General features: G+C 37.2%; 1 protein-coding gene across 1 annotated transcript in view; it reads right to left on the bottom strand.

Moving 5' to 3' along the window:
• Nucleotides 1-16,372, bottom strand: part of LOC110168868 (focal adhesion kinase 1-like) — a 61,201-nt gene extending 44,829 nt beyond the window's left edge. The window contains 7 exon segments of the mRNA XM_055157201.1: nucleotides 922-976; nucleotides 4,597-4,659; nucleotides 4,976-5,055; nucleotides 5,321-5,408; nucleotides 9,234-9,403; nucleotides 14,653-14,909; nucleotides 16,172-16,372. Of these exon segments, the coding sequence (XP_055013176.1) occupies nucleotides 922-976; nucleotides 4,597-4,659; nucleotides 4,976-5,055; nucleotides 5,321-5,408; nucleotides 9,234-9,403; nucleotides 14,653-14,909; nucleotides 16,172-16,295 (837 nt within the window). The 5' untranslated portion in view covers nucleotides 16,296-16,372.
• Nucleotides 16,373-21,637: the final 5,265 nt, after the last annotated feature.

Here is a 21,637-nt window from a genome sequence, read left to right as displayed (position 1 = left end):
ACATTTTGAGCTTTGGAGATGTAGACAGACTAATAATGCAGGATTACTCAAATGTGTGAATGGAACAAAACACAACTCTGGGTATGCTTTTGATTAGGGAACAACAGTATAACAGGACCTTAAACTCTCTTTGTGTAATTAAAAAGTAGTTCAAATTAAAATCCCACTTAAAATATATAAAAAAACATATAAACACTTTTTCTGATTAGGCTGACTCTTACTTGGGCCTCATCTCGCTTGCCTGCATGAAAATGTTGTTATTTTTACAATAATATTCCACAGTAAGGTATAAAACCTGAAAGTTACGTGGCGTCACTTTAACCACAAAGCTTATGGCAAGACACTGACAATAAAAATCCTAGTTAGATCCACTACAAAGACTTCAAATAAATAATTTTGATGAATATAATGTTGTGACATGTTATGCTTTGTATGGTATTAAACATTTCTATCTTCATGGAGACCAATTCAGACCAAGTTAGAGGTCAGATCTATGGAGAGGCAATCCCACTCACAGCCAGAATGCCTATTTTTCTAGCAATTTTTGAGCTTTAAAACCATCTGTAATTTAATAAATGCATGGTAGAGCTGTTTAATGTCATACTGTGGAACATTACAGGCAGAGCAATGACATATCGGACCCTGAAAAGTTACATAGTGCACCTTTAAATTGCAAACAAACACACCATATTGCTTAATCAATAACAAGCTAAATCAGGTTGGAAACACCTTATGCCGACCACTGGGTAAAAAGCCTCTTGTTGTCAGTAGAAACGTGTATTGTATGTAATGAATGTTCATGAACCAACATCAGAAGTTTCTATATATTTGTAATTAATAACGTCTCCAACAAAGAGCTTTTATTGGACCACAGTAACTTTTTATATTTCACAAGTTTCGTCAGAAGTGCACTGTCCTCACCTTGACTGAATCCAGAAGCTCTTTGGGGAAAAATCGTCTCAAACCCACATCTTTTCTGCAAAGAGAAACAGAGGAGAGAAGGCGGTGTGTTTATTGCTGTAATTACACAGAGGAATGTTAATTCACAAGTAATTATGTTTTATCTCATTTCATTTTCCTCTTCATGTACAAAGCACGGGCATTTCGACAGTGCAGTCAGGCAGATATAAAGTCTGTTTATGAGAAAGAGTTATAACGAAAAAGCTATGACCTAATACTGAGTAAAGCGCAAGTCATGTTTTCCCCAAAGACTCAGCTGAAGAGAAGAGGCTAAATAAAAGAGCGCAAGAGAGCGAGGGAGTGAGAGAGACACAGAAAGAGAGGGAGAGAGTGAGACAGAGACAGAGGGGTGGGTTCAAAAGGGAGAGCACAGACACAGAGAGGAGTAGGCTAAAACAGGAAGTGCTCTAATGACTCAAAATCCTCAGAGGAAAAGTTCAGGGAGCCCGAGAAATAGTAACAAGAAAGCAGTTACGTCATCTCACCACTGCCAAAGCGAATGTTTCTATCAAAGGTTTGTGAGAGAAACATAAAAACACAGCATATATTTCAGATACATTTGGTGTCTAAAATACAGTATTAAAAATGTCCATGGCATTTGCATTTGCATTGGCACAGTGTTAGGTTTAATGTTTCAACTTGTATCAAATGTTTATAGTGCACAAGTTCTAGTGAATAAAGTCAATAAAATAATATCTTTAACAGTAAGGATGCACCAGTACCGATTGGTTAAGCACAGATCCTGGTTGGGCCTTCAATTGTATGTAATAATACGACTATTTACAGGCTCATTTTGGCCTACAATGTTTCATAATGTTTGAACTTTTATTCTTACAGAGTTGTCCAGTAATTATTTGAAGGATAAACTGATTGATCTCATGTGTAAAATGTTAATAAGTTAACTGTGTTTTAAGAAAATCAGTGCCAGTTTCCATCTCTACACTCTTATTGGTTAATATCGGGTACTGAAAGTCAAAATATCGTCATAGGAATTGAAAAAGCTGGAACGGTGCATCTCTATATTACACCATGATGGACAGGAAGAAAGAATTTAGCTTTGGCGTAGACAGACTTTATATTTCAGATAATTTTGCTAACAAGTCAACAGCCTTCTTCACTTTTGTCATTTTTGGCGAGGAGTAAAAGGGTACTGGACATCTCTGTAGGGATGGGGCAATAAACAATAATATCGTGTATCATGATAAAAAGGGCAGACAATAATTAATTGTGGAACATTTTATATAATTGTGATAATCTCCAACAAATATAATTGCCATTGTATCATGAAAATGTGTAGAGAAAAGCTCGTTTTCCATCATGACCTCTGCGAGATCGTAGTTGTTTTCACTTAAAAGTAGGGATGTAACAGTAACCGAAATATCGTGATATCGTATCGTCAAAAGTCTCACAATAATATCGTGGGCTGTCACAGTATATCGAATTAAAGTTCCTTTGCTTAAATGTATTGTTCCTTTACTTAAACGTATTGTTTTATAGTAGCAACAGCTTGTGAATATAAAGAACTACATATCCCATGATTCATTTCAGTGCAGAAAATATGAAGAAATATGTTTTTACTTGAATTCTTGGGATTACGATGGAAATAATTCACACCAAAAAAAAAAAGCAAAAAAGTGTCCTATCTACAATCATATCAGCCTCTCCAAAATATCGTAATAAATATCGTACCGTGAGATGCATATCGTGATAATATCGTACCGAGAGATTTGGATATCGTTACATCCCTACTTATAAGTACAATTATATAAGTTGTTTAAACATGGAACTTATTCATAACATTAAAATTCTAATTATTCATATCCATGACGTTTTTAAACTGTCAGCAACTTTGATAATTATCGTGATATTATCGTTAATCGTTGATAATCCTGACACCAAATTTTATTGTCGTCCCATGCCTACATCTCTGCCATGAAAGCAACACGTCCCATTTGTTCCGGTTGGCCCAGCATTTCACACTCCCAAAGGCTCTCTCCGAACCGTCCTCTTGTCTGCGTAAAATATGCATGACACAACAGCGTTTCCAATCAACAGAGGAAAGAGGCCGGGGAGACAAAGACAGGAAAAAACAGGAGAAACGGACTGGGACAAGGGGAACAATGGAGACATCAGAGTGTACTTTCAGTTAATTGGAAAACTCGTTAGGCTGATGGATACAGGTCTTCAAATTCAGGACACTCATTAAAAACCAACAGTGTCAGAGAAAAGCCTTGTTAAGACTTGCGCCGTGACAAGCAGGAAGCCGATAGAGGATCAAATCAAAGCTAATGAGGAGATAACCCAGGCTGAGCTGCCAATACATGAGTGACCTGAGTAAACGCTTTCCAAACATCTTCAGAGTGAGAACAGATTTCAAACGCCAAGTGAATCATGAGCCTCAACCAGCTCTTTTTGGCCCTGGTTGGGGTAAGTGCTTTTTTCAAATTCTTGTTCTGTAGAAAAAATAATTATATATTTACAAATTATACTTCTTTTCAGTTTCTTTCTCAGATTAGTTTTGACTGGCTATAAATGGACACAGCTATCGGCTCCATCGACTCTGGCTCCAATTGACTTTACATTGAACAATTGTCGCCCTCTCTCTGTAACTGCTGCAGTGAGCCTCGTCATTTTGCTCTTAAAGTGTTCATATAAACCCGCTCCACATGATCCAGATGTTTTTATTTAGATATGAACATTGATAACAGACCAATCAGGTGCATGCTTTCCCAGAGGTGGCTAGGATTAGTAACAGGTTTGATTGACAGCGTTACTAACCACCTGCTGACATAGAACTATAATAAAATCTGGAAAATGAATCCAAGATGGTGCTGTATTGTTTTCAGTGGCGTGTGCTCAGTGGCGCATGGGCCCAAAAAAATAACTGTGTGACGTCTGTAACATGCATGGCGTGGAGCGTTTGGACCAATGAGAGCGAGAGCTGCCAGAGCAGAGCTAGTGTGAGCTCAGAGCGGTGCTAGGCTAACTCTTACAAAGCTAAATTTTAGGTGCTTTGAGGATTTAAACACTTTTTAAAGTTTATGTTGTGAAAATAGAAAAGAATCCCTACAAAATCCGACCTTTGTGAAATTTGTCAGTGCCCTCTCAGCCGAACACAGGCAGTCTGAATTCCCAAAAAATGCATTGGGCTTCTATGAGAGAATTATTTGTGGGTCCAAGCTCATGGGAGCTGCAGTACCTGAAGCGGTCACTAGTCTGTCTCAACCCGGGACAGAGGTCTTATCGAGTTTTTATTATAGATCCATGCCTGCTGACTGCTAAACCAGCGGTGCAGGTGGGAAGAGGAATTATCTTCAACAGCCTAGCCCCGGATTGGCTCTTTGGTTGCTATAATACTCGCAGTCTGAATTAAAAATACAGGACTTGGCTCCAAATTTGTCCCATAACTGCAAGTGTCAATGAGCTTCATTTGACTGGAGCTGAATGTTGTGAGTGATGTCACACTCCCTTTATAGTCCACTTCTTTATACACTTCTTTATTTCCTCTTCATCTTTTTATGTAAGTTTATGAGTGCACAAAGATTGTTTGGGACTATCTGTAGATGAATGTTTTGTCCAAAATAAATAAAAACTAATGGTAAACAGGCAACAATTGGGAAATACTGTGGTACTTACTCTAGTAGTTCATAGTTGGATTTCTTGTCCAAAGCGTTGCCTCTCATTTCTTTGTAGAACCTCCTGAAATGCACAATACATACAACATATTTAGTTCAGCCTACTTCATACTAAATAATTATACTTGAATCTACCTCCAATATATAGATACAAAAATATGATTAATTTTATTTACAAAACAGACAATTTGTAAGCTTTTATAAATATGTCTTTGACAGCTAGATTAAAAGTTTTCTTCCAGTGCAGGTTAGTCATATCACTCAAAAATGTAACTGCGAAATCAAACTGATCAAGGACTTTAAGGAAAAAGAAGAAGCACTACTCCCTTCACTTCAAAATGAATGTTATAATTATAATCAATTAGAATCAAAGTCGTCACCTGATTTCTAAGCAGCCGAGTTTGAGAGCTACATCCTGCTCCACTTTATCTCCGATCTCTGTCATGTAGTCGTATTTCACCTACAAACACAGGAACATAATTATAAAACATCGACTTGAACAATCGTTAATCCTGTGAGTCAGAAATACACTGTAAATACACAGACACAGACAGACCCTCTATGACCCAGAATACCTTGAAAACAACCCAGTCTTTGAGCAATGACATATGTTTAGCACTGGCTCCAGGCTCAAGATGAAATATGGAGAAGTGGTCCGAGCGTCTGGTCTCTTTGTGCAAGTGTGAGTAAGTGTTGTGTGTGTATGAGTGTGTATGTGTACAAACCTGATGATAGAAGTAGTTCAGTGTGGGTTTGTCTTCTGTAAACTGCTGGATAAAACCCTTTGGAAGATATCGGATCCTCAGTTCATACCTAGAAAGGAGAAAAAAATCAAACAAGAAGAATTATTAGCATAGTAAGAGCGAGTCAGAGTGGGGACACAGAGCAAAAGCGACAGTCTGAGAAGGCTACAAGGATTTTAAACAGGTTTTAATTCTGGTACACGTTGATTCACATGATCCTTATCACCAATCATTGTCACCCAACCAATCCTAAGTACAATAACTACGACAACTATAACAAAACAAACTTGACGGACTATTATGGTTGCACTGATCCAACTTTTTTTTCCCGCTACTAATGACGATACTGGGGCGTTAAAGGTGCCTTGTGTAACTCTGCTTTTGGAGGGTTCGTCAAATGCTTTTCTTCATGGAGATGTTATTGCTTTGTCTGGGATGTTTCACAGTATAGTATTAAACCTTTCTATCTTCATGGAGACCAAACTGGACCACATTACAGCTCAGATTTGTGGAGAGGCGACCCCCTCGCACAGTCAGAATGCCTGTTTTTCAAGATATTTTTGAGCTATATTTTTGAGAGGGGACATATCCAAAGACAGGTGACAGACCCTGAACCAAAAATTTAACATATCTGCTGATACCTGATATAAGCCAGTAGTAGGTCAGAGACTAAATAAAGTAACACTATAATTTACTTCTTTTAAACACACGGCACACATGACAAAAAATATCCAAATGTGTTTTGTAACTGTTATTTGTCATTTTAAATAACAGTACAAGTACCAAACAACTTTGAAAAATATTACTAGATGCCAACACTGTCCAGTAAATCGCCTTATTTTATCTCCAAGTTTATAGACCAAAATAGGATATTGATTGAACAGACATTGACTGAACGCATTTCTGCATTCCTACTGACTATGCCTTTCAAATGGCTCAAAACAACATGGATTTATGACCGAGAATTGGCAGTAGAGCTTTCAGTAATAAAGAACCAATCAGGTCAGTGAAGGTTAGAAATAAAGGAATCACAATCTCTAAAAATAACATTTTATTAATTGCGCAATCCTGCTACAACAACCACTACAACTGCAACTACTGCTACTACTACAACTACTACTGCTACTACTAAAATCATAACGTCAAAAAGTCTCATAATAATATCGTAGGTCATCACAATATATTGAATTACAAGTCTCTTTGCTTAAATTAAAGAGTTATGACGCAGCAATAGCTAAAAGAAACAGAGGGAACTACATCGACAATGATCCTTTGCTCTGATTCAACGCAGAGTACATGAAGAAATAACCGTTTTAACTTTTAAATCTTAGTTCTTTGGATTAAGTCTTGTCAAGGCATTTAAAAGGAAAAAGTAGCATATTTGCAGTTTTGTTTACCTCCACAAAATATCTTAATAAATATCGTACTGTGAGATGTATGTCGTGAAAATATTGTGCTGAGAGATTTGGATATCGTTACTACTACTACTACAACTACTACTACTACTACTGCTCCTACTATAGCTATTACTGTCTTTTCCTAGAATGGCATATTAGTCTTTTCTTGTCAGTGATACAAACACAGATGGAAAACTCAAAAAGCTCTAGACTAAAGGGACAGGCGGTGTTGACATTATCAGACAAAGCAGGCATCTGGTTGTCTCTGCCGTTATGTTCACAAAGCTAAAGATCTCGACCCTTGAATAGCATTAGTGCCAAACCAAAACAATAAATGTAATATACAACACTTAATTTGCATATTAACTGCACTGCTCACCAGCCACACACACACTGAGCCCATCTACATATGATAAACACTGGGGACGTTTCTCATGAAGCCTTCAACAGATGAACACTTCAGATACTTACACAGACAACGGGCAGACTGCACAAGATGTAAAAGAAGTGTCTCCAAAATTTACCAAATAAGTAATGACCAGTGGTGGATGAAGTGCTCAATTTTTCTTACTTAAGTAACAGTACAGACACAAGGACAAGAAGAAATGAGAGAGAAAGAGGATGAAGGATGAAAAAGACGAGAGGGAAAGAGAGACAGTGTCTAAAAAAGTTACCAAATAAGTAAAGAGCAGCGGTGGATGAAGTACTCAATTATGTTACTAAAGTAGAAGTACAAATACAAAGGTAAAATGCTACTCAAGTACAAGCAAAAGTATGTCATGAAAAATCTACTTTAGTAAAAATATTAAAGTACCACTTTAAAAATGTATTTAAAGGGTAAAAAGTAAAAGTGTTTTGCAGAGATTTTTAGAACAATTAAAGAAATGTAATGATTTTGATAAAGAATTTAGCTGACTTTAAGTGATTCATCTGATTTTTTCAAGCTGTTTTTGTGTTTTTGCGCTTTCACTTGCTCAAAGTTGGCATGGAAATTCAAATCAAATGTACTATAAAAAAAATAAGCAGGTCTCAAACCATAAAAAAGTACTTTTACTTTTCAGTCCAGATCTAAAATGTAGTGGTGTAGAAAGTACAGATACCTGCTCTCAAATGTAGTGAAGTAAAAGTAAAAAGTATCCACTGTAAAATGTACTTGGGTAAAATACATATACCTAAAATGTCTATTTAAGTATTGTACTTTTACTTTTGTACTTTGTTACCTTCCACCATGGGTAATGAGCACTTGCTGAATAGGACAGCACAAGCAATGGTTTGAAAATTCTGCATCTGAACAAGTTACAGAAAATAAAATGAAAGAAAAACTTAAAAAAAAGTGCAGTATAACTTTTCTGATGTAGGATCAGTTGCTTGTCTCCACAGATATATTATCGCTTTGCCTGTTCCTCAATATGGCATTAAAGTGTGTAGGACCAGTTTTGACGATTCTCTAATTTCTTACTTACTTTGGTGAGATAATACCTGTTGTAAATATAAATTATAGTTTTACACCAATCAAGAAGCAGTTTGTGAGGTAAAAGAAAAAATATGTTGAAATCTACAGGAAGTAGAGAGTTCTGTTTTAGAGACTCCCACACTGATGATATTACATTATTAATTCTATCCAAAAGTTCAGCACAGTTTACACAAGAAACACATTTTACTGATACTTTAAACATTATCTCAACAAACTAAACATGTTTTCTTATCATTTTATATGTCAAATAATAATTTTTGTGTATTTTGTGTTTTCTGGCCCAGTGTACACTATGGTTGCTAGGTAACAGTTATGCAATTCCCTAGTGCCATGTCATGATTTACAACGAGGAAGTCAAATTTTGCAAATAAAATATTGCCAAATTAGGTGGAGAATGTAAAGTTTTGTGTAAAATCTTAAATATATTAATCTTGTATAATAATCTAATAAACTGTATTTTACAAGAACTTTAAACTTTTACTTCTCTCTATGTCCATGGAGAAAAGAAGCAGCTCCAACAAAGTCACTGGCCGGATGTCGTTCTTTAAGCAGTTAAAACAGCTGTAGATGAATAAATGCAAGATAGAAAACTGTAATGGCCATTCCAGGCAGGGAAGCCAATAACATCTCTATGGAGACATAAGCAGGTGCCTTATGTTCCAACATGAATGAAGTCCAACTTTTGGAAATGTTATTGCTTTGTCTCGAATGTTCCATGGTAGATTGAACCACAAGATTAAACTGATCTATCACGAGGGAGACGAGCAGGTTACAGTATTACGCTACATTACAATTCAGATCTGTGGAGAATCGCGCCTATTCAAAGAAGAAATTACTGTATTTTTGAGTGATATAATATTCTAGATGGAAATGTTTAATGTCATACCATGGAACATTTCAAGGAAAGCAATAACATCTCCATGAAGACAAGCAGGTAGTGGACTCCAAAGTTGCACAATTCACTAAAAATAGCTAAACATAAATTGGAAACATGTATAATAATAATGGCGGATCGGTTGTGCACCTCCACTCCTCGTTCTGGCGGGCCTGCTCGTACTTCTCCCTCACATGGGACACGCCCAGGTCCGGGTGCAGCCAGTGCACCTGGTCCCTGCAGGAGGAGTTACTGAGGCGCAGCCCGAAACACGCCGTCCACCGCACTTTGTAGATGTCCAGGATCTTCTGGATGATTCCCTGAAGACACAAAGTGCACACAATTTTGTTTAATTTAATTTGATGATTTCATTCTTGCGTCTACATCTTTGGTTTAATTCTAAATTCAACTCAGAAAAGATGAGTTAAAATGAGAGATGAATTTTTTCCCACCAAAGTAAATGTTTATTTATTTAGAAGAGCTGGGAATCATAGGGTCCCTCTTGATTCCATACGATACCTGATACATGGCTCACAATACCATATTATTAGAATATGGCAATACAAGTGATAATCGATATACTGCATATAATACTCTGTTAAGTTAATATGAAATACATGTAATTTAATCATCAAAACAGTGAATATATCAAGTGTATTGCATAAAAAAGTTTCCTAACACTAAACAAACAACAAAACTGTAGCACTGTTACAAAATAATTTACTAAAAAAATTCCAAAAAATACTCTTGGTGATATAGCGATAAAGCAGTCCAGGAAATCGGTACTGTATCACCAAATTTAGCATCATAATATTTCAATAATTTTGCACAGCCCTATTATTTTGTTATTTATTCCAACTTGAAAAACTGCAGTAGTTACTTTTTTTTTTAAAGATTTTTAAAATTATTATTATCAAAATATATTCCTGGCATGTCAATATTGTGTGAAAATTGAGAAACTGGAGTTGGAGTTACTACTACTCCATTTCAACAAATATAGCTGGTATTTTGTAAGAACACCAGAAAGAAGGACATCCAAACAAACTCATGCATAAATCAATGTTTCTCTATATTTTAACCATCGACACATAGAAACTGTGTGTATCGTTTTAGCAAACTGTGGTGACGGTTTGCATTTGGTCAGAAGAAACGATGTGTGTGACCTCCAGCGAATGACGCTCAACCCAAACAACCTGACACACATCAAATACACAAAACACACAAATCACACACACAAACACACACAAACACACATACGCCCAGTGCCCTGGTAGAAGCACTGGAGGCTCTGACCTATATACAGAGGGCGAAGGATGAAAAGAAGAGAGGGAAAGAGATAGAGAGGGAGAGGAAGAAATCGGTGAGTGAGAGAGTGAGAGAGCGAGAGAAAGAGAGAGAGGACGAAGGAAAAAAAAGGAGAGGGAGCGAGGATGAAGGACAAAAAGAGGAGAGGGAAAGAGAGAGAGGGAAAGGAAGAAATCAGAGAGAGAGAGAGAAAAAGCGAGGGAGAGATAGAGGATGAGGAATAAAAAGAGGAGGGGGAAAGAGAGAAAGAGAGGGAGAGGAAGAAATCAGAGGAGAGAGGGTGAAGGATGAAAAGAAGAGAGAGAAAAGAGAGAGAGAGAGAGAGAGAAAGAGAGGGAGAGAGAGAGGACGAAGGATAAAAAGAGGAGAGGGAAAGAGAGAGGAAGAGGAAGAAATCAGAAGAGAACGGGAGAGGACAAAGGATGAAAAAAGGAGAGGGAGAGAGAGAAAGAGAGAGTTTGAGAAAAATAAATAAGAGAGTGAGAAAGAGAGAGAGAAAGAGGATGAAGAATAAAAAGAGGAGGGGGAAAGAGAGAAAGAGAGGGAGAGGAAGAAATCAGAGAGAGAGGAGAGAGGGCGAAGGATGAAAAGAAGAGACAGAGAGAGAGAGAAAGAGAGGGAGAGAGAGAGGACGAAGGATAAAAAGAGGAGAGGGAAAGAGAGAGGAAGAAATCAGAAGAGAACGGGAGAGGACAAAGGATGAAAAAGGAGAGGGAGAGAGAGAAAGAGAGAGTGGGAGAAAAATAAATAAGAGAGTGAGAGAGAAAGAGAGAGAGAGAGAGGATGAAGGTTGAAGAAGAAAGGAAGAGGAAGAGGGAGAGAGTGCTTTGAAGAAATGTGGTTAGGGATTTGAACACTAAAAGCAGATAGAATGTTATAATGCAGTTTTATTATGAGGATTTTAGTCATTCACTGGTATTAAAGCGCCCATATTCAGCTACTTTCTGATCTATGGAGAGGTAGAAATGAGAGAGAGAAGATGAAGGATGAAAAGAGGCAAGGGAGAGAGAGGGCGAAGGATGAAAAAGAGGGGATGCAGAGGGAGAGAGGAATATGAGCCAAATGCACATAAGCTTCTCCTTTTTGACCTTTGAAAGTTTGAACAGATCCGAGTCTTGGGACTTCATCTAAAAGCATCATGCTGCTAAGTAAACCAGTGCAGACAGAATGGCTCAAGGATATATGCATTTACTAGAAAAACATTTTCAATTTACCCAGTGTCCTTTATGGGAGAAGGCATTAGGACCTTGAGTAAAGGACATGCAGAAAAACATACACACCTTTTGAATTACTTATAGAGGTCCAGCTTTGAAGCGATGTGGTTAGGGATTTGAATACTAAAAGCTGATATACTGTAATGTAGTTTTATTCAGTGGTATCAAAGGGCCCATATTACATTATTTTCCTATCTATTTTCTATTATTATTCTTTATGTATTTATTTCATATAGTATAAAAAGATATGAACCGTGTCACAACATCAAACATACAAGAAATGATTGAAAAGGAGCAGAAAGAAGAGTAATGTTATGTTATCTGCCCCCTTTTCCCTTTTTCAGACAACACATCAACACTGATAGTTACTAAATATTTCAAATCAGTACATTTCAGTTCATTATTAATCAATTTCAAACAGAAATCTTCACTTTTATGCACAACAACTTGATTTCTGTTTTCGTACATACACATTGCACTTGATTTTATGTTTTTTTTAAGTGCCATTATTGTGCATGATTCTTTTATATCTTTGTCAACACTACTCCATAAATTAACTCCTTTCACAGCGATGCTTCGCTCCATAACCTTGGTTCTGAATCAGTTTTTTTTTTAAACATGTAGGTTCCTTTTAAATTCTTATAAAGTTAGAAAGTTGTTTCCTCATCACAAACTTGTTTTCATGAGTCATGTTTTGTTTCATTCACACATGTTTTAACACTGAAACTCTGCATATTTAGGCTGAGTTCTTCTCTCAAACAGAAAACACTCTGTTCCACCTTGTGATGTCATGTGGTAATACAGTGCTCCACTGTGTTTTTAAGCACCATACACCATCAGTAGCACTGGACTTGCCAATCTACTGAACAAAAGATAAAAGGTCAATGCTTAACGTTAAAAGTACCACATCGTGACATCACACGGAGGAACAGAGCATTGTAGAAATAATAATAATAATAATAATAACAATCATCATCATCATCATAATAAACAAACTAATAATAAATGGTTATTCAAATGTTTGTGAATGAAACAAAACACAACTCCAGGTATATTATAATCACCACTTTGCCCTGATGAAGACCATCTTGCTGGTCAAAACGGGTTGGTGTCCCTTCATGCAATAAAGTACTTTTAATATAATCAGTTGGAGTGCCTCAGTTTTATGCCTTGCCCACTTTAACATTTTCCAGTAAGGGCAACTTTCTGTTTAAAAACTACTGTTTTAACCCTCGTAGTGCACCTGTACTGCTATTTTTTAATCTCTTTTATGACTCAGTGAAGTGCTCTACCTCTTTTCTTCATCTGACAGCTCCAAGTATGTTTTTGAGGAGGTAACAGCTTTATAACATGGCTTAAAGCTCACAAGAGTCAATTTTATATACGAATAATTTGATAACAATAATATAGGAATGTAATAATAATAATTTAATAATAATAATAATAATCTTGTGTAAGGGATAAAGCTCCTTTCAACATTGAGTGCTGCCTAACAGACTGTACAGGAAAAGCCATGTCTATTATACAGCATAATAAACATCCTCGACTTCCTGAAATGTTGTATGGATTTTGAATGTCGATATGAAGAGCTAATAAGCAAACAATGGTGAGACAGTGTTTCCAGTTCTGTTGCAGTGGACGTTTAAAGGTGCATTGTGTAACTTTTCTGACAGAGGGTCAGTCAAATGCTTTTCTTCATTATGTTATTGCTTGTCTGGAATATTTCACAGTATGGTATTAAACCTTTCTATCTCCATGGAGACCAAACCAGACCAAGTGACAGGTCAGACTTGTGGAGAAACAACCCTGTTCCCCGTCTTTTTGAGCTATAAAACCACCTGTAATTGAATAAATGTAAGGTAGAACATTTTAATGCCATATTGTGGAATGACATCTCCATGGAGAAAAGCATTTGATGGACCCTCCACCAGAAAAGTTACACAATGCACCTTTAAAGACCGTACTTGTACTTGTAGTGTAATACATTTTTGTACTACTTTTCAGCACTCTTTCCACTATTGGATTCAGTTTATATATTATGTTACTCGGAAAGCCAAATATTTTCTTGCTGGTTTGGATAAGCAGGAAAGAAAATAATGTAGAGAAATTGTATGATTCAATTGTCCCGAATGTCTTTTGTTTAGTTCCTTTGTAAGAACTGGCAGCTGTGAGGAAAGAGAGGATGAGAGAGCCTTCCAAAGCAGGTCAAAGCAGAGAATCGGTTATTTGACATAATTTAATTTTTATTTCTCTTTTGTCTCTGCTGTCGACTAGCCCCAGATGGTCGCGACTGATGGCCATTCTTCTGGAGTCTGGGGCATTTTGTTGGAGTGGTTTTTCATCTCGGCCCTTGCCCATTTTGGTTTTAAGAAGGTCAGACTATTCATGATAATTGAATAAGTATTGACGATTTAAACTATAATGGTGTTTTATCTTTGTGTGAACAAACTTAAGTATTGGCTTATGAGTTTTATGGTTCTGATACTAGTTTTACTTTTGATTAGTAGGGATGTAACAATAACCGAAATATCATGATATCGTATCGTCAGAAGTCTCAAAATAATATCAGAGGCCATGACAATTTATCGAATTACAAGTCTCTTTGCTTAAGTTAATAGTTATGGTAATTGTAATGTCTTACTCTGTGATTTTAATGTTTTTCTTATTCTGTAAAGTACTTTGAATTACTTCGTGTATAAATTATGCAATACAAATAAACTTACCTTGCCTTGCTATGATGCAGCAGTAACTAAAAAACAGAGTGAACTACATAGACCATGATCCTTTGGTGTTGTCAGTGCAGACTACATGACGAAATATCTGTTATTAAGCAGTTTTAAATCTAAATTCTTCGTATTATAACAATATAATAATAATAATAGGAAAAAGTAATCAAACTGTGAGATGCGTATCATGAGAATATTGTATCGAGTGACTTTGTTGTTGATTCTGTTGTTCCATCCCTGTTGATTAGTATCACATCTTAGTTTTGACAACCCTAGCATGTTTTTTTTGTATTTTGTCTCTACTAGATCGATGTGGTTCCTCACCCTGACATCTGTGGCGTCTCCATAGCGGATGTTGGAGTACCAGCAGCTGTGCTCCGTGTTGGTCTCGTGGAAGTGGAAGACTTTGAGGACCCGGTCCACAGATCCAGACACAGACCCAGCTGCAGTCCGGTCTGACGCGCCCGTGCTCAGACGTGACTTGGCTCCCCCCAGGAAAGTGTGGTTCAGGTTGGGCTCCATGTAAGCTGTGGCCATGGTCTTCCCTGCTGCCACTGCTGCTGCTAGGTGTCGGTCATATTCTGAAAACACACAGAACACAGAAATGAACTCAACAGAAATAAACAGCAGAATAAAAAGGTCCCTGTGACATGAAGGTGGAACCTCTCCACCGGAAAAGATACATAATGCCTTTAAAATAAAATGGATCAATTAAATGTTATGCACTCTAGTCACTTCAGATATTAGTTCCAAATCAAAACATGACCTCGGCTTTCTGGTCTAAGTTAAATGGCTGAATATGAATAACACAAAACTGGTATGACAAGAATGCATCCAGTCAAATTGGTTTTACTCAGATCCTCTTCATTTTTCCAAAACAATATAATTTAATGACGGCCGGTTTCAAAGGAAAGATCTCTTGAGCTCGTATGACGTGAATCGGCAAAGATGAAATGGAGCAAACAATGTGATAGTGAACGCGAAGTGTGTGACAGGTCAAGGCTCAGAGCACGATGTGTTCAGAGACAATGAGACGCACACAAGTGGCTCTCCTGTGAAACAACACGGACACTGACACATTTCCTGAGTTCATTGTGTTTTTATTATGCTTGGAGAGGGCTGGTTTACTGTAACACTGCTACTAAAAAGCGAAACTGTAAAGTCTTTAGTCTTATCAGGGGAAAATAATCAGAATTCTTAAAAAAAAAAGCCGTTTAAATAATTATTATAAAGTAATCTGGTTTCTGCTTTCATAACTTCATGTTTTAACAAGATCATAACAGAAACAATAGCTATGAAATGAACCACTTGAAGCACAGACCTCAATAAATGCACTAGAACCACTTCATCAAAAAACTATTTTCACACAAATAATTCCCTGTAAAAAATGTACTGATCTGAAAGTTGTAAATTTGGCCCTTTTTAGAATGTATTTCTTCTAAGCTTCTTCTAAATTTCCCATTAAAACCAAGAAGGGGTAAAATACTGAAATTATCCATACAAAGAGGAGCCCAAAATGTGTATTGCAATGACATTCATAGTCACATCAGGTAACATGAAGAGCTGACAAAGCAATATACTATAGTTATTACGCAAATAACTATGCAATTAAGGTCAGAAAAAGCATTCTAAAAGTCTGGGTATGGGTATGTTCAACAGGTAATTTGCACACAAAAATAAAATAAAAAAACAGTGAGAGAGAAACGTCCAGTATCACGTGGTGCAAATCTTTAGCGACCACATACTTTTACCAGTCAGACACGTCTACCCTGTTGCCATGGAGTCAGGTGTCCCCGTCTCCAGCGCTAACCAGCATTTTTCTCCATAAAGATTTCATTCATACCTCTGTCCCAGCACATGAGGAACTGTCCACAACCACCCGACGCCATGGAAACGCACATCCTCCCTCCTCTGGATCTGTCACTTTCCAAAACGGACAGGCAACCGGTGGTTTCACAGACCCTCATCGCTGTCCAAAAAGGTTAAGTCAACAAACAAAAGCTGGGATCCTCGCGCAATTGTCCCATAACCAAAATAACTACCGCTGTCTCCAAAGCATAAATTGTCGTCTGCAGATTTTGTCAACAGCTTTGTCCGTCTCTTGCAAAAGTTATCCAACACAAAGCTTAAAAGACAGCGAGAGTTTCTTCAGTTTTTGCCGTGGTCCATAGCTCAACGTAGATCCAGTAAAATACGAAAACTCAACCAACTTCTTGCCAACTTTTTGGTCGAATTCTTCGCTCCTTCTTGCCTGGGATGTCCCTCTATTGGCTAAGCGTCTGATTTTTGCCCCATGCCAGCGCCCCGTAGTTACCCAGTTGCCTTGGAAGTTAAAGTAAATCTCGATGGTCGCTTAGGTGAGAGTTCAAGCTATTTCAAAGAGGCAGAGAGGAGAGTCCCTTTGCCAACAAGCTCCAGAGTTGAGTCAGTCAGCCAGTGTATAAAAGAAAATACACTGATTTCCAAAACATATAAAGCTTGCTACGAAGCTGTCATCTTAGCAAACTCGGCAAGAAGTTAAAGTGAAAAACAAGTAACAGAGTGGAGAGAGAAAGAAGCAACAATTGTTTGAGTTTGAAGGGAAGTGAAAGGACAGAGGAGCGCTACAAAAAGTGAGTGAGGGACAAGAGGGTAGTGGAGAGGCTGCTGGAGGAGGAGGAGGAGCCAGGTCCTATTAATATGCTAATCCTGTCCCAGGCGTTTCAATCACTCACCCCTCCCACCCTCTGCTGTTTATCAGGACCTCAGGGTAATGTGAATAAATATGCAGCCACGAACCAGACAGGTGTAACAAAGCTAATTCTTCAAAAGTCATCTGATAAGTGGGGGAAGGAAGTACTCTTAAGTAAAAGTACAGATACAAAGGTAAGAAGTATCACATGAAAGAATGTACTTACATAAAAGTATTAAAGTACCCGTTTAAAAAAGTACTTTAAGAGTAAAAAGCTAAAGTTTTTCACACAAGTTAAGTGTTTATTTTTTCAATGCAGTGATACTCATAAAAAAAAAAAAAAAACATATTTCTTATATTATATTATATATTAATATATTTTGTGTATTTATTTTTATTTGCTCAAAGCCGAAGCTTGAATTAAAAAATGTTGTCAGGATAGTACCACAAATGGTAAAATAATCCCTCCTAATATCATATGAAAACTTTTTACTTCTTAGTCCTGTTCAGAAATGTATTGGAGTAGAAAGTAGAGATACCTGCTTTCAAATGTAGTGAAGTAAAAGTAAAAAGTATCACTGTAAAAAGTACTTAAGTAAAGTACAGATACCTAAAAATTCTACTTAAATACGGTCCTTTTTACTACTAGTATTTCGTTTCCTTCCACCACAGATGATAACATTCTTGACTTTTATCAAAATGTTGTGCGTTACATTTTGTGCCTTATTTCATAGATAAGCAAAGTAGGAAACCATAGGAGATAAACACTCAAATGTCAATCAATCTGGCATTTAAAAATAAAGTGTGTATGGAAATATGTTACATGTATGGACATAGATCCATACATGCAATAAGACAACAATACAAGAGATTCGAAGATATGTTTTGATATCGGATTCCATTTTTATTATGCCACCTGGGAAATAAATTTGAAAAATCACTTTAAATATTAGAATGCAAAAAGGTAATAAAAAGATTTAGTTGAAAAGCCCTATTTCCACATCAAAAACATACTTGGAGTTTTGTTTCATTCACACATGTTTGAGTAATCCTTTATTATTAGTCTGTCTACATCTCCAAAGCTCAAAACGCTCTGTCTTTGTGATGTTATGAAGGAGTAGTTTTCATATTACTGGATACCTTAAACGTGTGAATGAAAAAAAACACATTTTCAGGTATTTGTAATGAAGAAGCAACATTATAGATCAGAAAATATTGTAATATGTGTCCTTGAATTGTCTTGAAACTGAGAAACAGCTTCTTAAATTACCCCATTACAGTATTTGTGTTTCTTATGAGCTTTTGTTTGAGTCAGATTCGTACAGAACCCTTTGTGAAATACTTGTATACATTATTTTATCAGAAGGTTTATCCAGTGTGACAGAACTGAACACTTAAATATCTTTTTTGATTGGATGATCCATTTTTATACACTGAAAATGCATTTGATTTTCTCCAACATTAAGTCCCCTATTCCTTATTTCTTCTATGCATTTTCATCATCTCCCTGGGGCACAGATAGGAAGCCTTCCCCAGCCCCCAGAGACAACTACTGTATGTACGAGCGCAAACCAGACATCAGCTGCAATAAATCAAATGTGGTTGAATATATCCTTTCTGAGAGACTGAAGAGGCCCCGTCTCCTTATTCTGCACAAAAACCCACAAACCTTGATGTCACCTTGCCCAGTGCTTTGTGTTTGGGACGTGCACGTGCGACGCTCCTATAATTTGTGTCCCATCTGAGGAGGCGGCCATTGTTATGAAAATGTGGCGGGACGGGGGGTGGGGAGGGGTGAACGGGGGGTAGGCAGGGGTAAACGGGGGAGTGTGTAGGGGGGACTATTCAAAGGCTTTTGTCTGTGGCCGGATGCTGTCGAGAAAGAGAGGACATCTTTTGGGACCGCTCCAATGTGGCTCCTATTACCTTTTGGCTCAGGGACAAGAACTAGTGTAACCTTGAAGGATATGTTTACAATGACAATGCAAAATGTATGAGAAAAATGAGAAACGCAGTCAAAGGGCCTCCCCATATTACGAAAATTTTCTGATCTACGGGTTATTCCACGTCAAATCTCTAAATGCTCCCGCTCAACCAATTCAGATTTGACTGAAAAAAATTCAAGGAGGTTCACACAAAAAGTCACAAATTTTAGCTCCTAACTCCTTATAGTTTTGTCATTAAAAATTATTTTGTCAACTACCCCCCTGATCTGTTTTGAGCAGAGTTGTCCAAGGAGCCACTTTGAGATTGCTGTATCTAAAAACTTATTTAAGCTCGGTCCTTCAAATTTTCAAGGGTTAAAATTTGGCTAATGTACTTGTAGAATCTGGACTTTTACACATGTGCTTTTGATTTATCACAGATTTCTGGGGGCTTGAATTTGCTCGAAAATTCTACTCTTCAAATCTGAGGGCATCTTTGAAGGACTGTGGAGAGTGCAATTTCAAAGACAGAGGTTTGATACTGAAAATACATCTTCCCACACACGCTGTGTACACTGTTTTTAAAACTGACCCTCAGTGATGAACACTCTACAAGATATTAAATGGAAAAAAAAAATCTATTTGGTGCCATCTTTACCAGGTTTTGCCAAAAAAATAACAGTACCCACCAACATAAAATCAACATCGACATTTTAATATCCAAAATTTGTGTTGGTGTTCTGCCTTGTTTTTGCAAAATGAATTTTTGAAAATGTGCTGTTCACACTATGAGGGCACTTTCAGAAGCTAAGAAAAACACTCTGAATATTTGACATACATCTTAAACTTAACAAAATGCTTTATTTGATTACTCAGCTATTGTGAATTATCTCAACTCTTTGAGGAAACTTTCAGATGTTCTGTTGTTTTGGTGACGCCTACAGTGTTGTAATGTTCTCTTCACCTGGAGTTGAGTTCAGCTTCATTCACACGTTTAATACACACATCCTGCATATTTAGGCTTCTTAGATGTTCTCTCAATCAGAAGCCACTCTGTTCCACCAGGAAGTGCTCCACTGTGTTTTTAACCATACACCTTCACTAGAACCATTTGGGATCATTTCAGACCTGGAATTGCCCATCTCTACTGACCAAAAGGTAAAAGATAGCTGTCTAATTTCAAAACTACCACTACATGACATCACAAGGTGGAATAGAGCAATAGAGCGAAGCAGGATAATCCCAGTAAGACCATTTTTAAAGAGACAGGGTCATTACAAAGCTGAGCTGCAACAAACAAATGACAGAATGAATCAATAATAAGCTGCAACATTTATTAATTCTACCCTCTACAGCTTAAATGTTATGATATTATATAAAAATTCTCAAATCTCCCCACTATTGCAAGGAAAGAGTACCTACAATAAATATTGAGCCCCGAAATACGATGTTCCAGCTTTCATATATTGAACAATAAGTCGATATTGTAATTATCTTGACAAGCAAATCACCAATGTCTAATGAGCCCAGCGCCCACTCATTCAAAACCATGTTAGTTTAATTGTCTTTCACACTCACAATACAACCCACACAGGGCAATTAGAGCTTCCTCCTTCTGAAAACGCTGATCACGAGTACGCAAAGCTCCTGAGAGCACTTAACTGTTTACAAGAGAGAAAAAAACTCATCAACAAAATGAACTAGTCCTTCTCTAAAGCTTTGTAATGAGGTGGTAGTGGTCTTGAGGCGGCCAAGTGGGCATACAAATGTTGTCATAGAGATCCACCGAGAATCTACAGATGTTGTGAACAGGTGTCATCTCGAGGCTAAACCAAACCAGAGGGCAACTACAGCCTGAGGTCAGATTTACACAGCCTCGGGGTAGTTGGGTTTTTTTGTTTTTTTTTTTTTCAAATGATTTTCTCTGTGGAGATATTGTAGCGTTGTCTGGAATAGGGCTGGGTATTATTAAGACAGATAGCTGCAGATGATACCTCGATACATAGGCCACGATACGATACACATCTCGAGACAGTGCACTTTCGATTCGATATATTTCAAATTGATTCGATACGGTTCAATAAAAAATAAAGGCTAAATCATGGCTGTGATACTAAAAATCTTTGTTAAACCACTTCTTGTGCAAAATTCATATAAAACACACACATTTCACTTATCAAAACAAAATGAAATGTGTGGAGTTTCCTTCCTCGAAAACAAGCAACAAAAACAAAATAATTTTGTAAAATACACCAAAAAATACTCTTGGCAATATATCGATACAGCAGCCCACGAAATCAAGACTGCATCATCACATTAAACAATATGATATATATCAGTATCTCAACATTTTTGCAAACCCCTAGTCTGGAATGTTTGACAGTTCAGTAATAAACTTTTCTATTATCACTGAGACCAAATCAGACCAAGTTACAGGTCAGATCTGTGGAGAGGCAACCCTGCTCACAGTCAGAATGTCTGTTTTTCTAGGTATTTTTGAGCCATAAAACCACCTGTAATTGAATAAACGTAAGGTAGAGCTGTTTAATGTCAAACTGCGGAACATGCCAAGCAGAGATATATCCATAGAAACAAGAAAACCCTCACCCAAGTTACACAGTACACCTTTAAATTGTCCTCTTAAATTCAGAGTTTCAGCCGCTTCTCTCTGGTCTTTGAGGTTTTTAGTCCCAAGATCTAGAACGAATCGTTT

Source organism: Boleophthalmus pectinirostris, unplaced genomic scaffold (genome assembly GCF_026225935.1).
Source record: "Boleophthalmus pectinirostris isolate CB_2022bp ecotype Guang Dong unplaced genomic scaffold, ASM2622593v1 HiC_scaffold_21, whole genome shotgun sequence".
Lineage (NCBI taxonomy): Eukaryota > Metazoa > Chordata > Actinopteri > Gobiiformes > Gobiidae > Boleophthalmus > Boleophthalmus pectinirostris.
The sequence above is the reverse complement of the archived record's forward strand: the minus strand, read 5'-3'. Positions and strand labels throughout refer to the sequence as shown.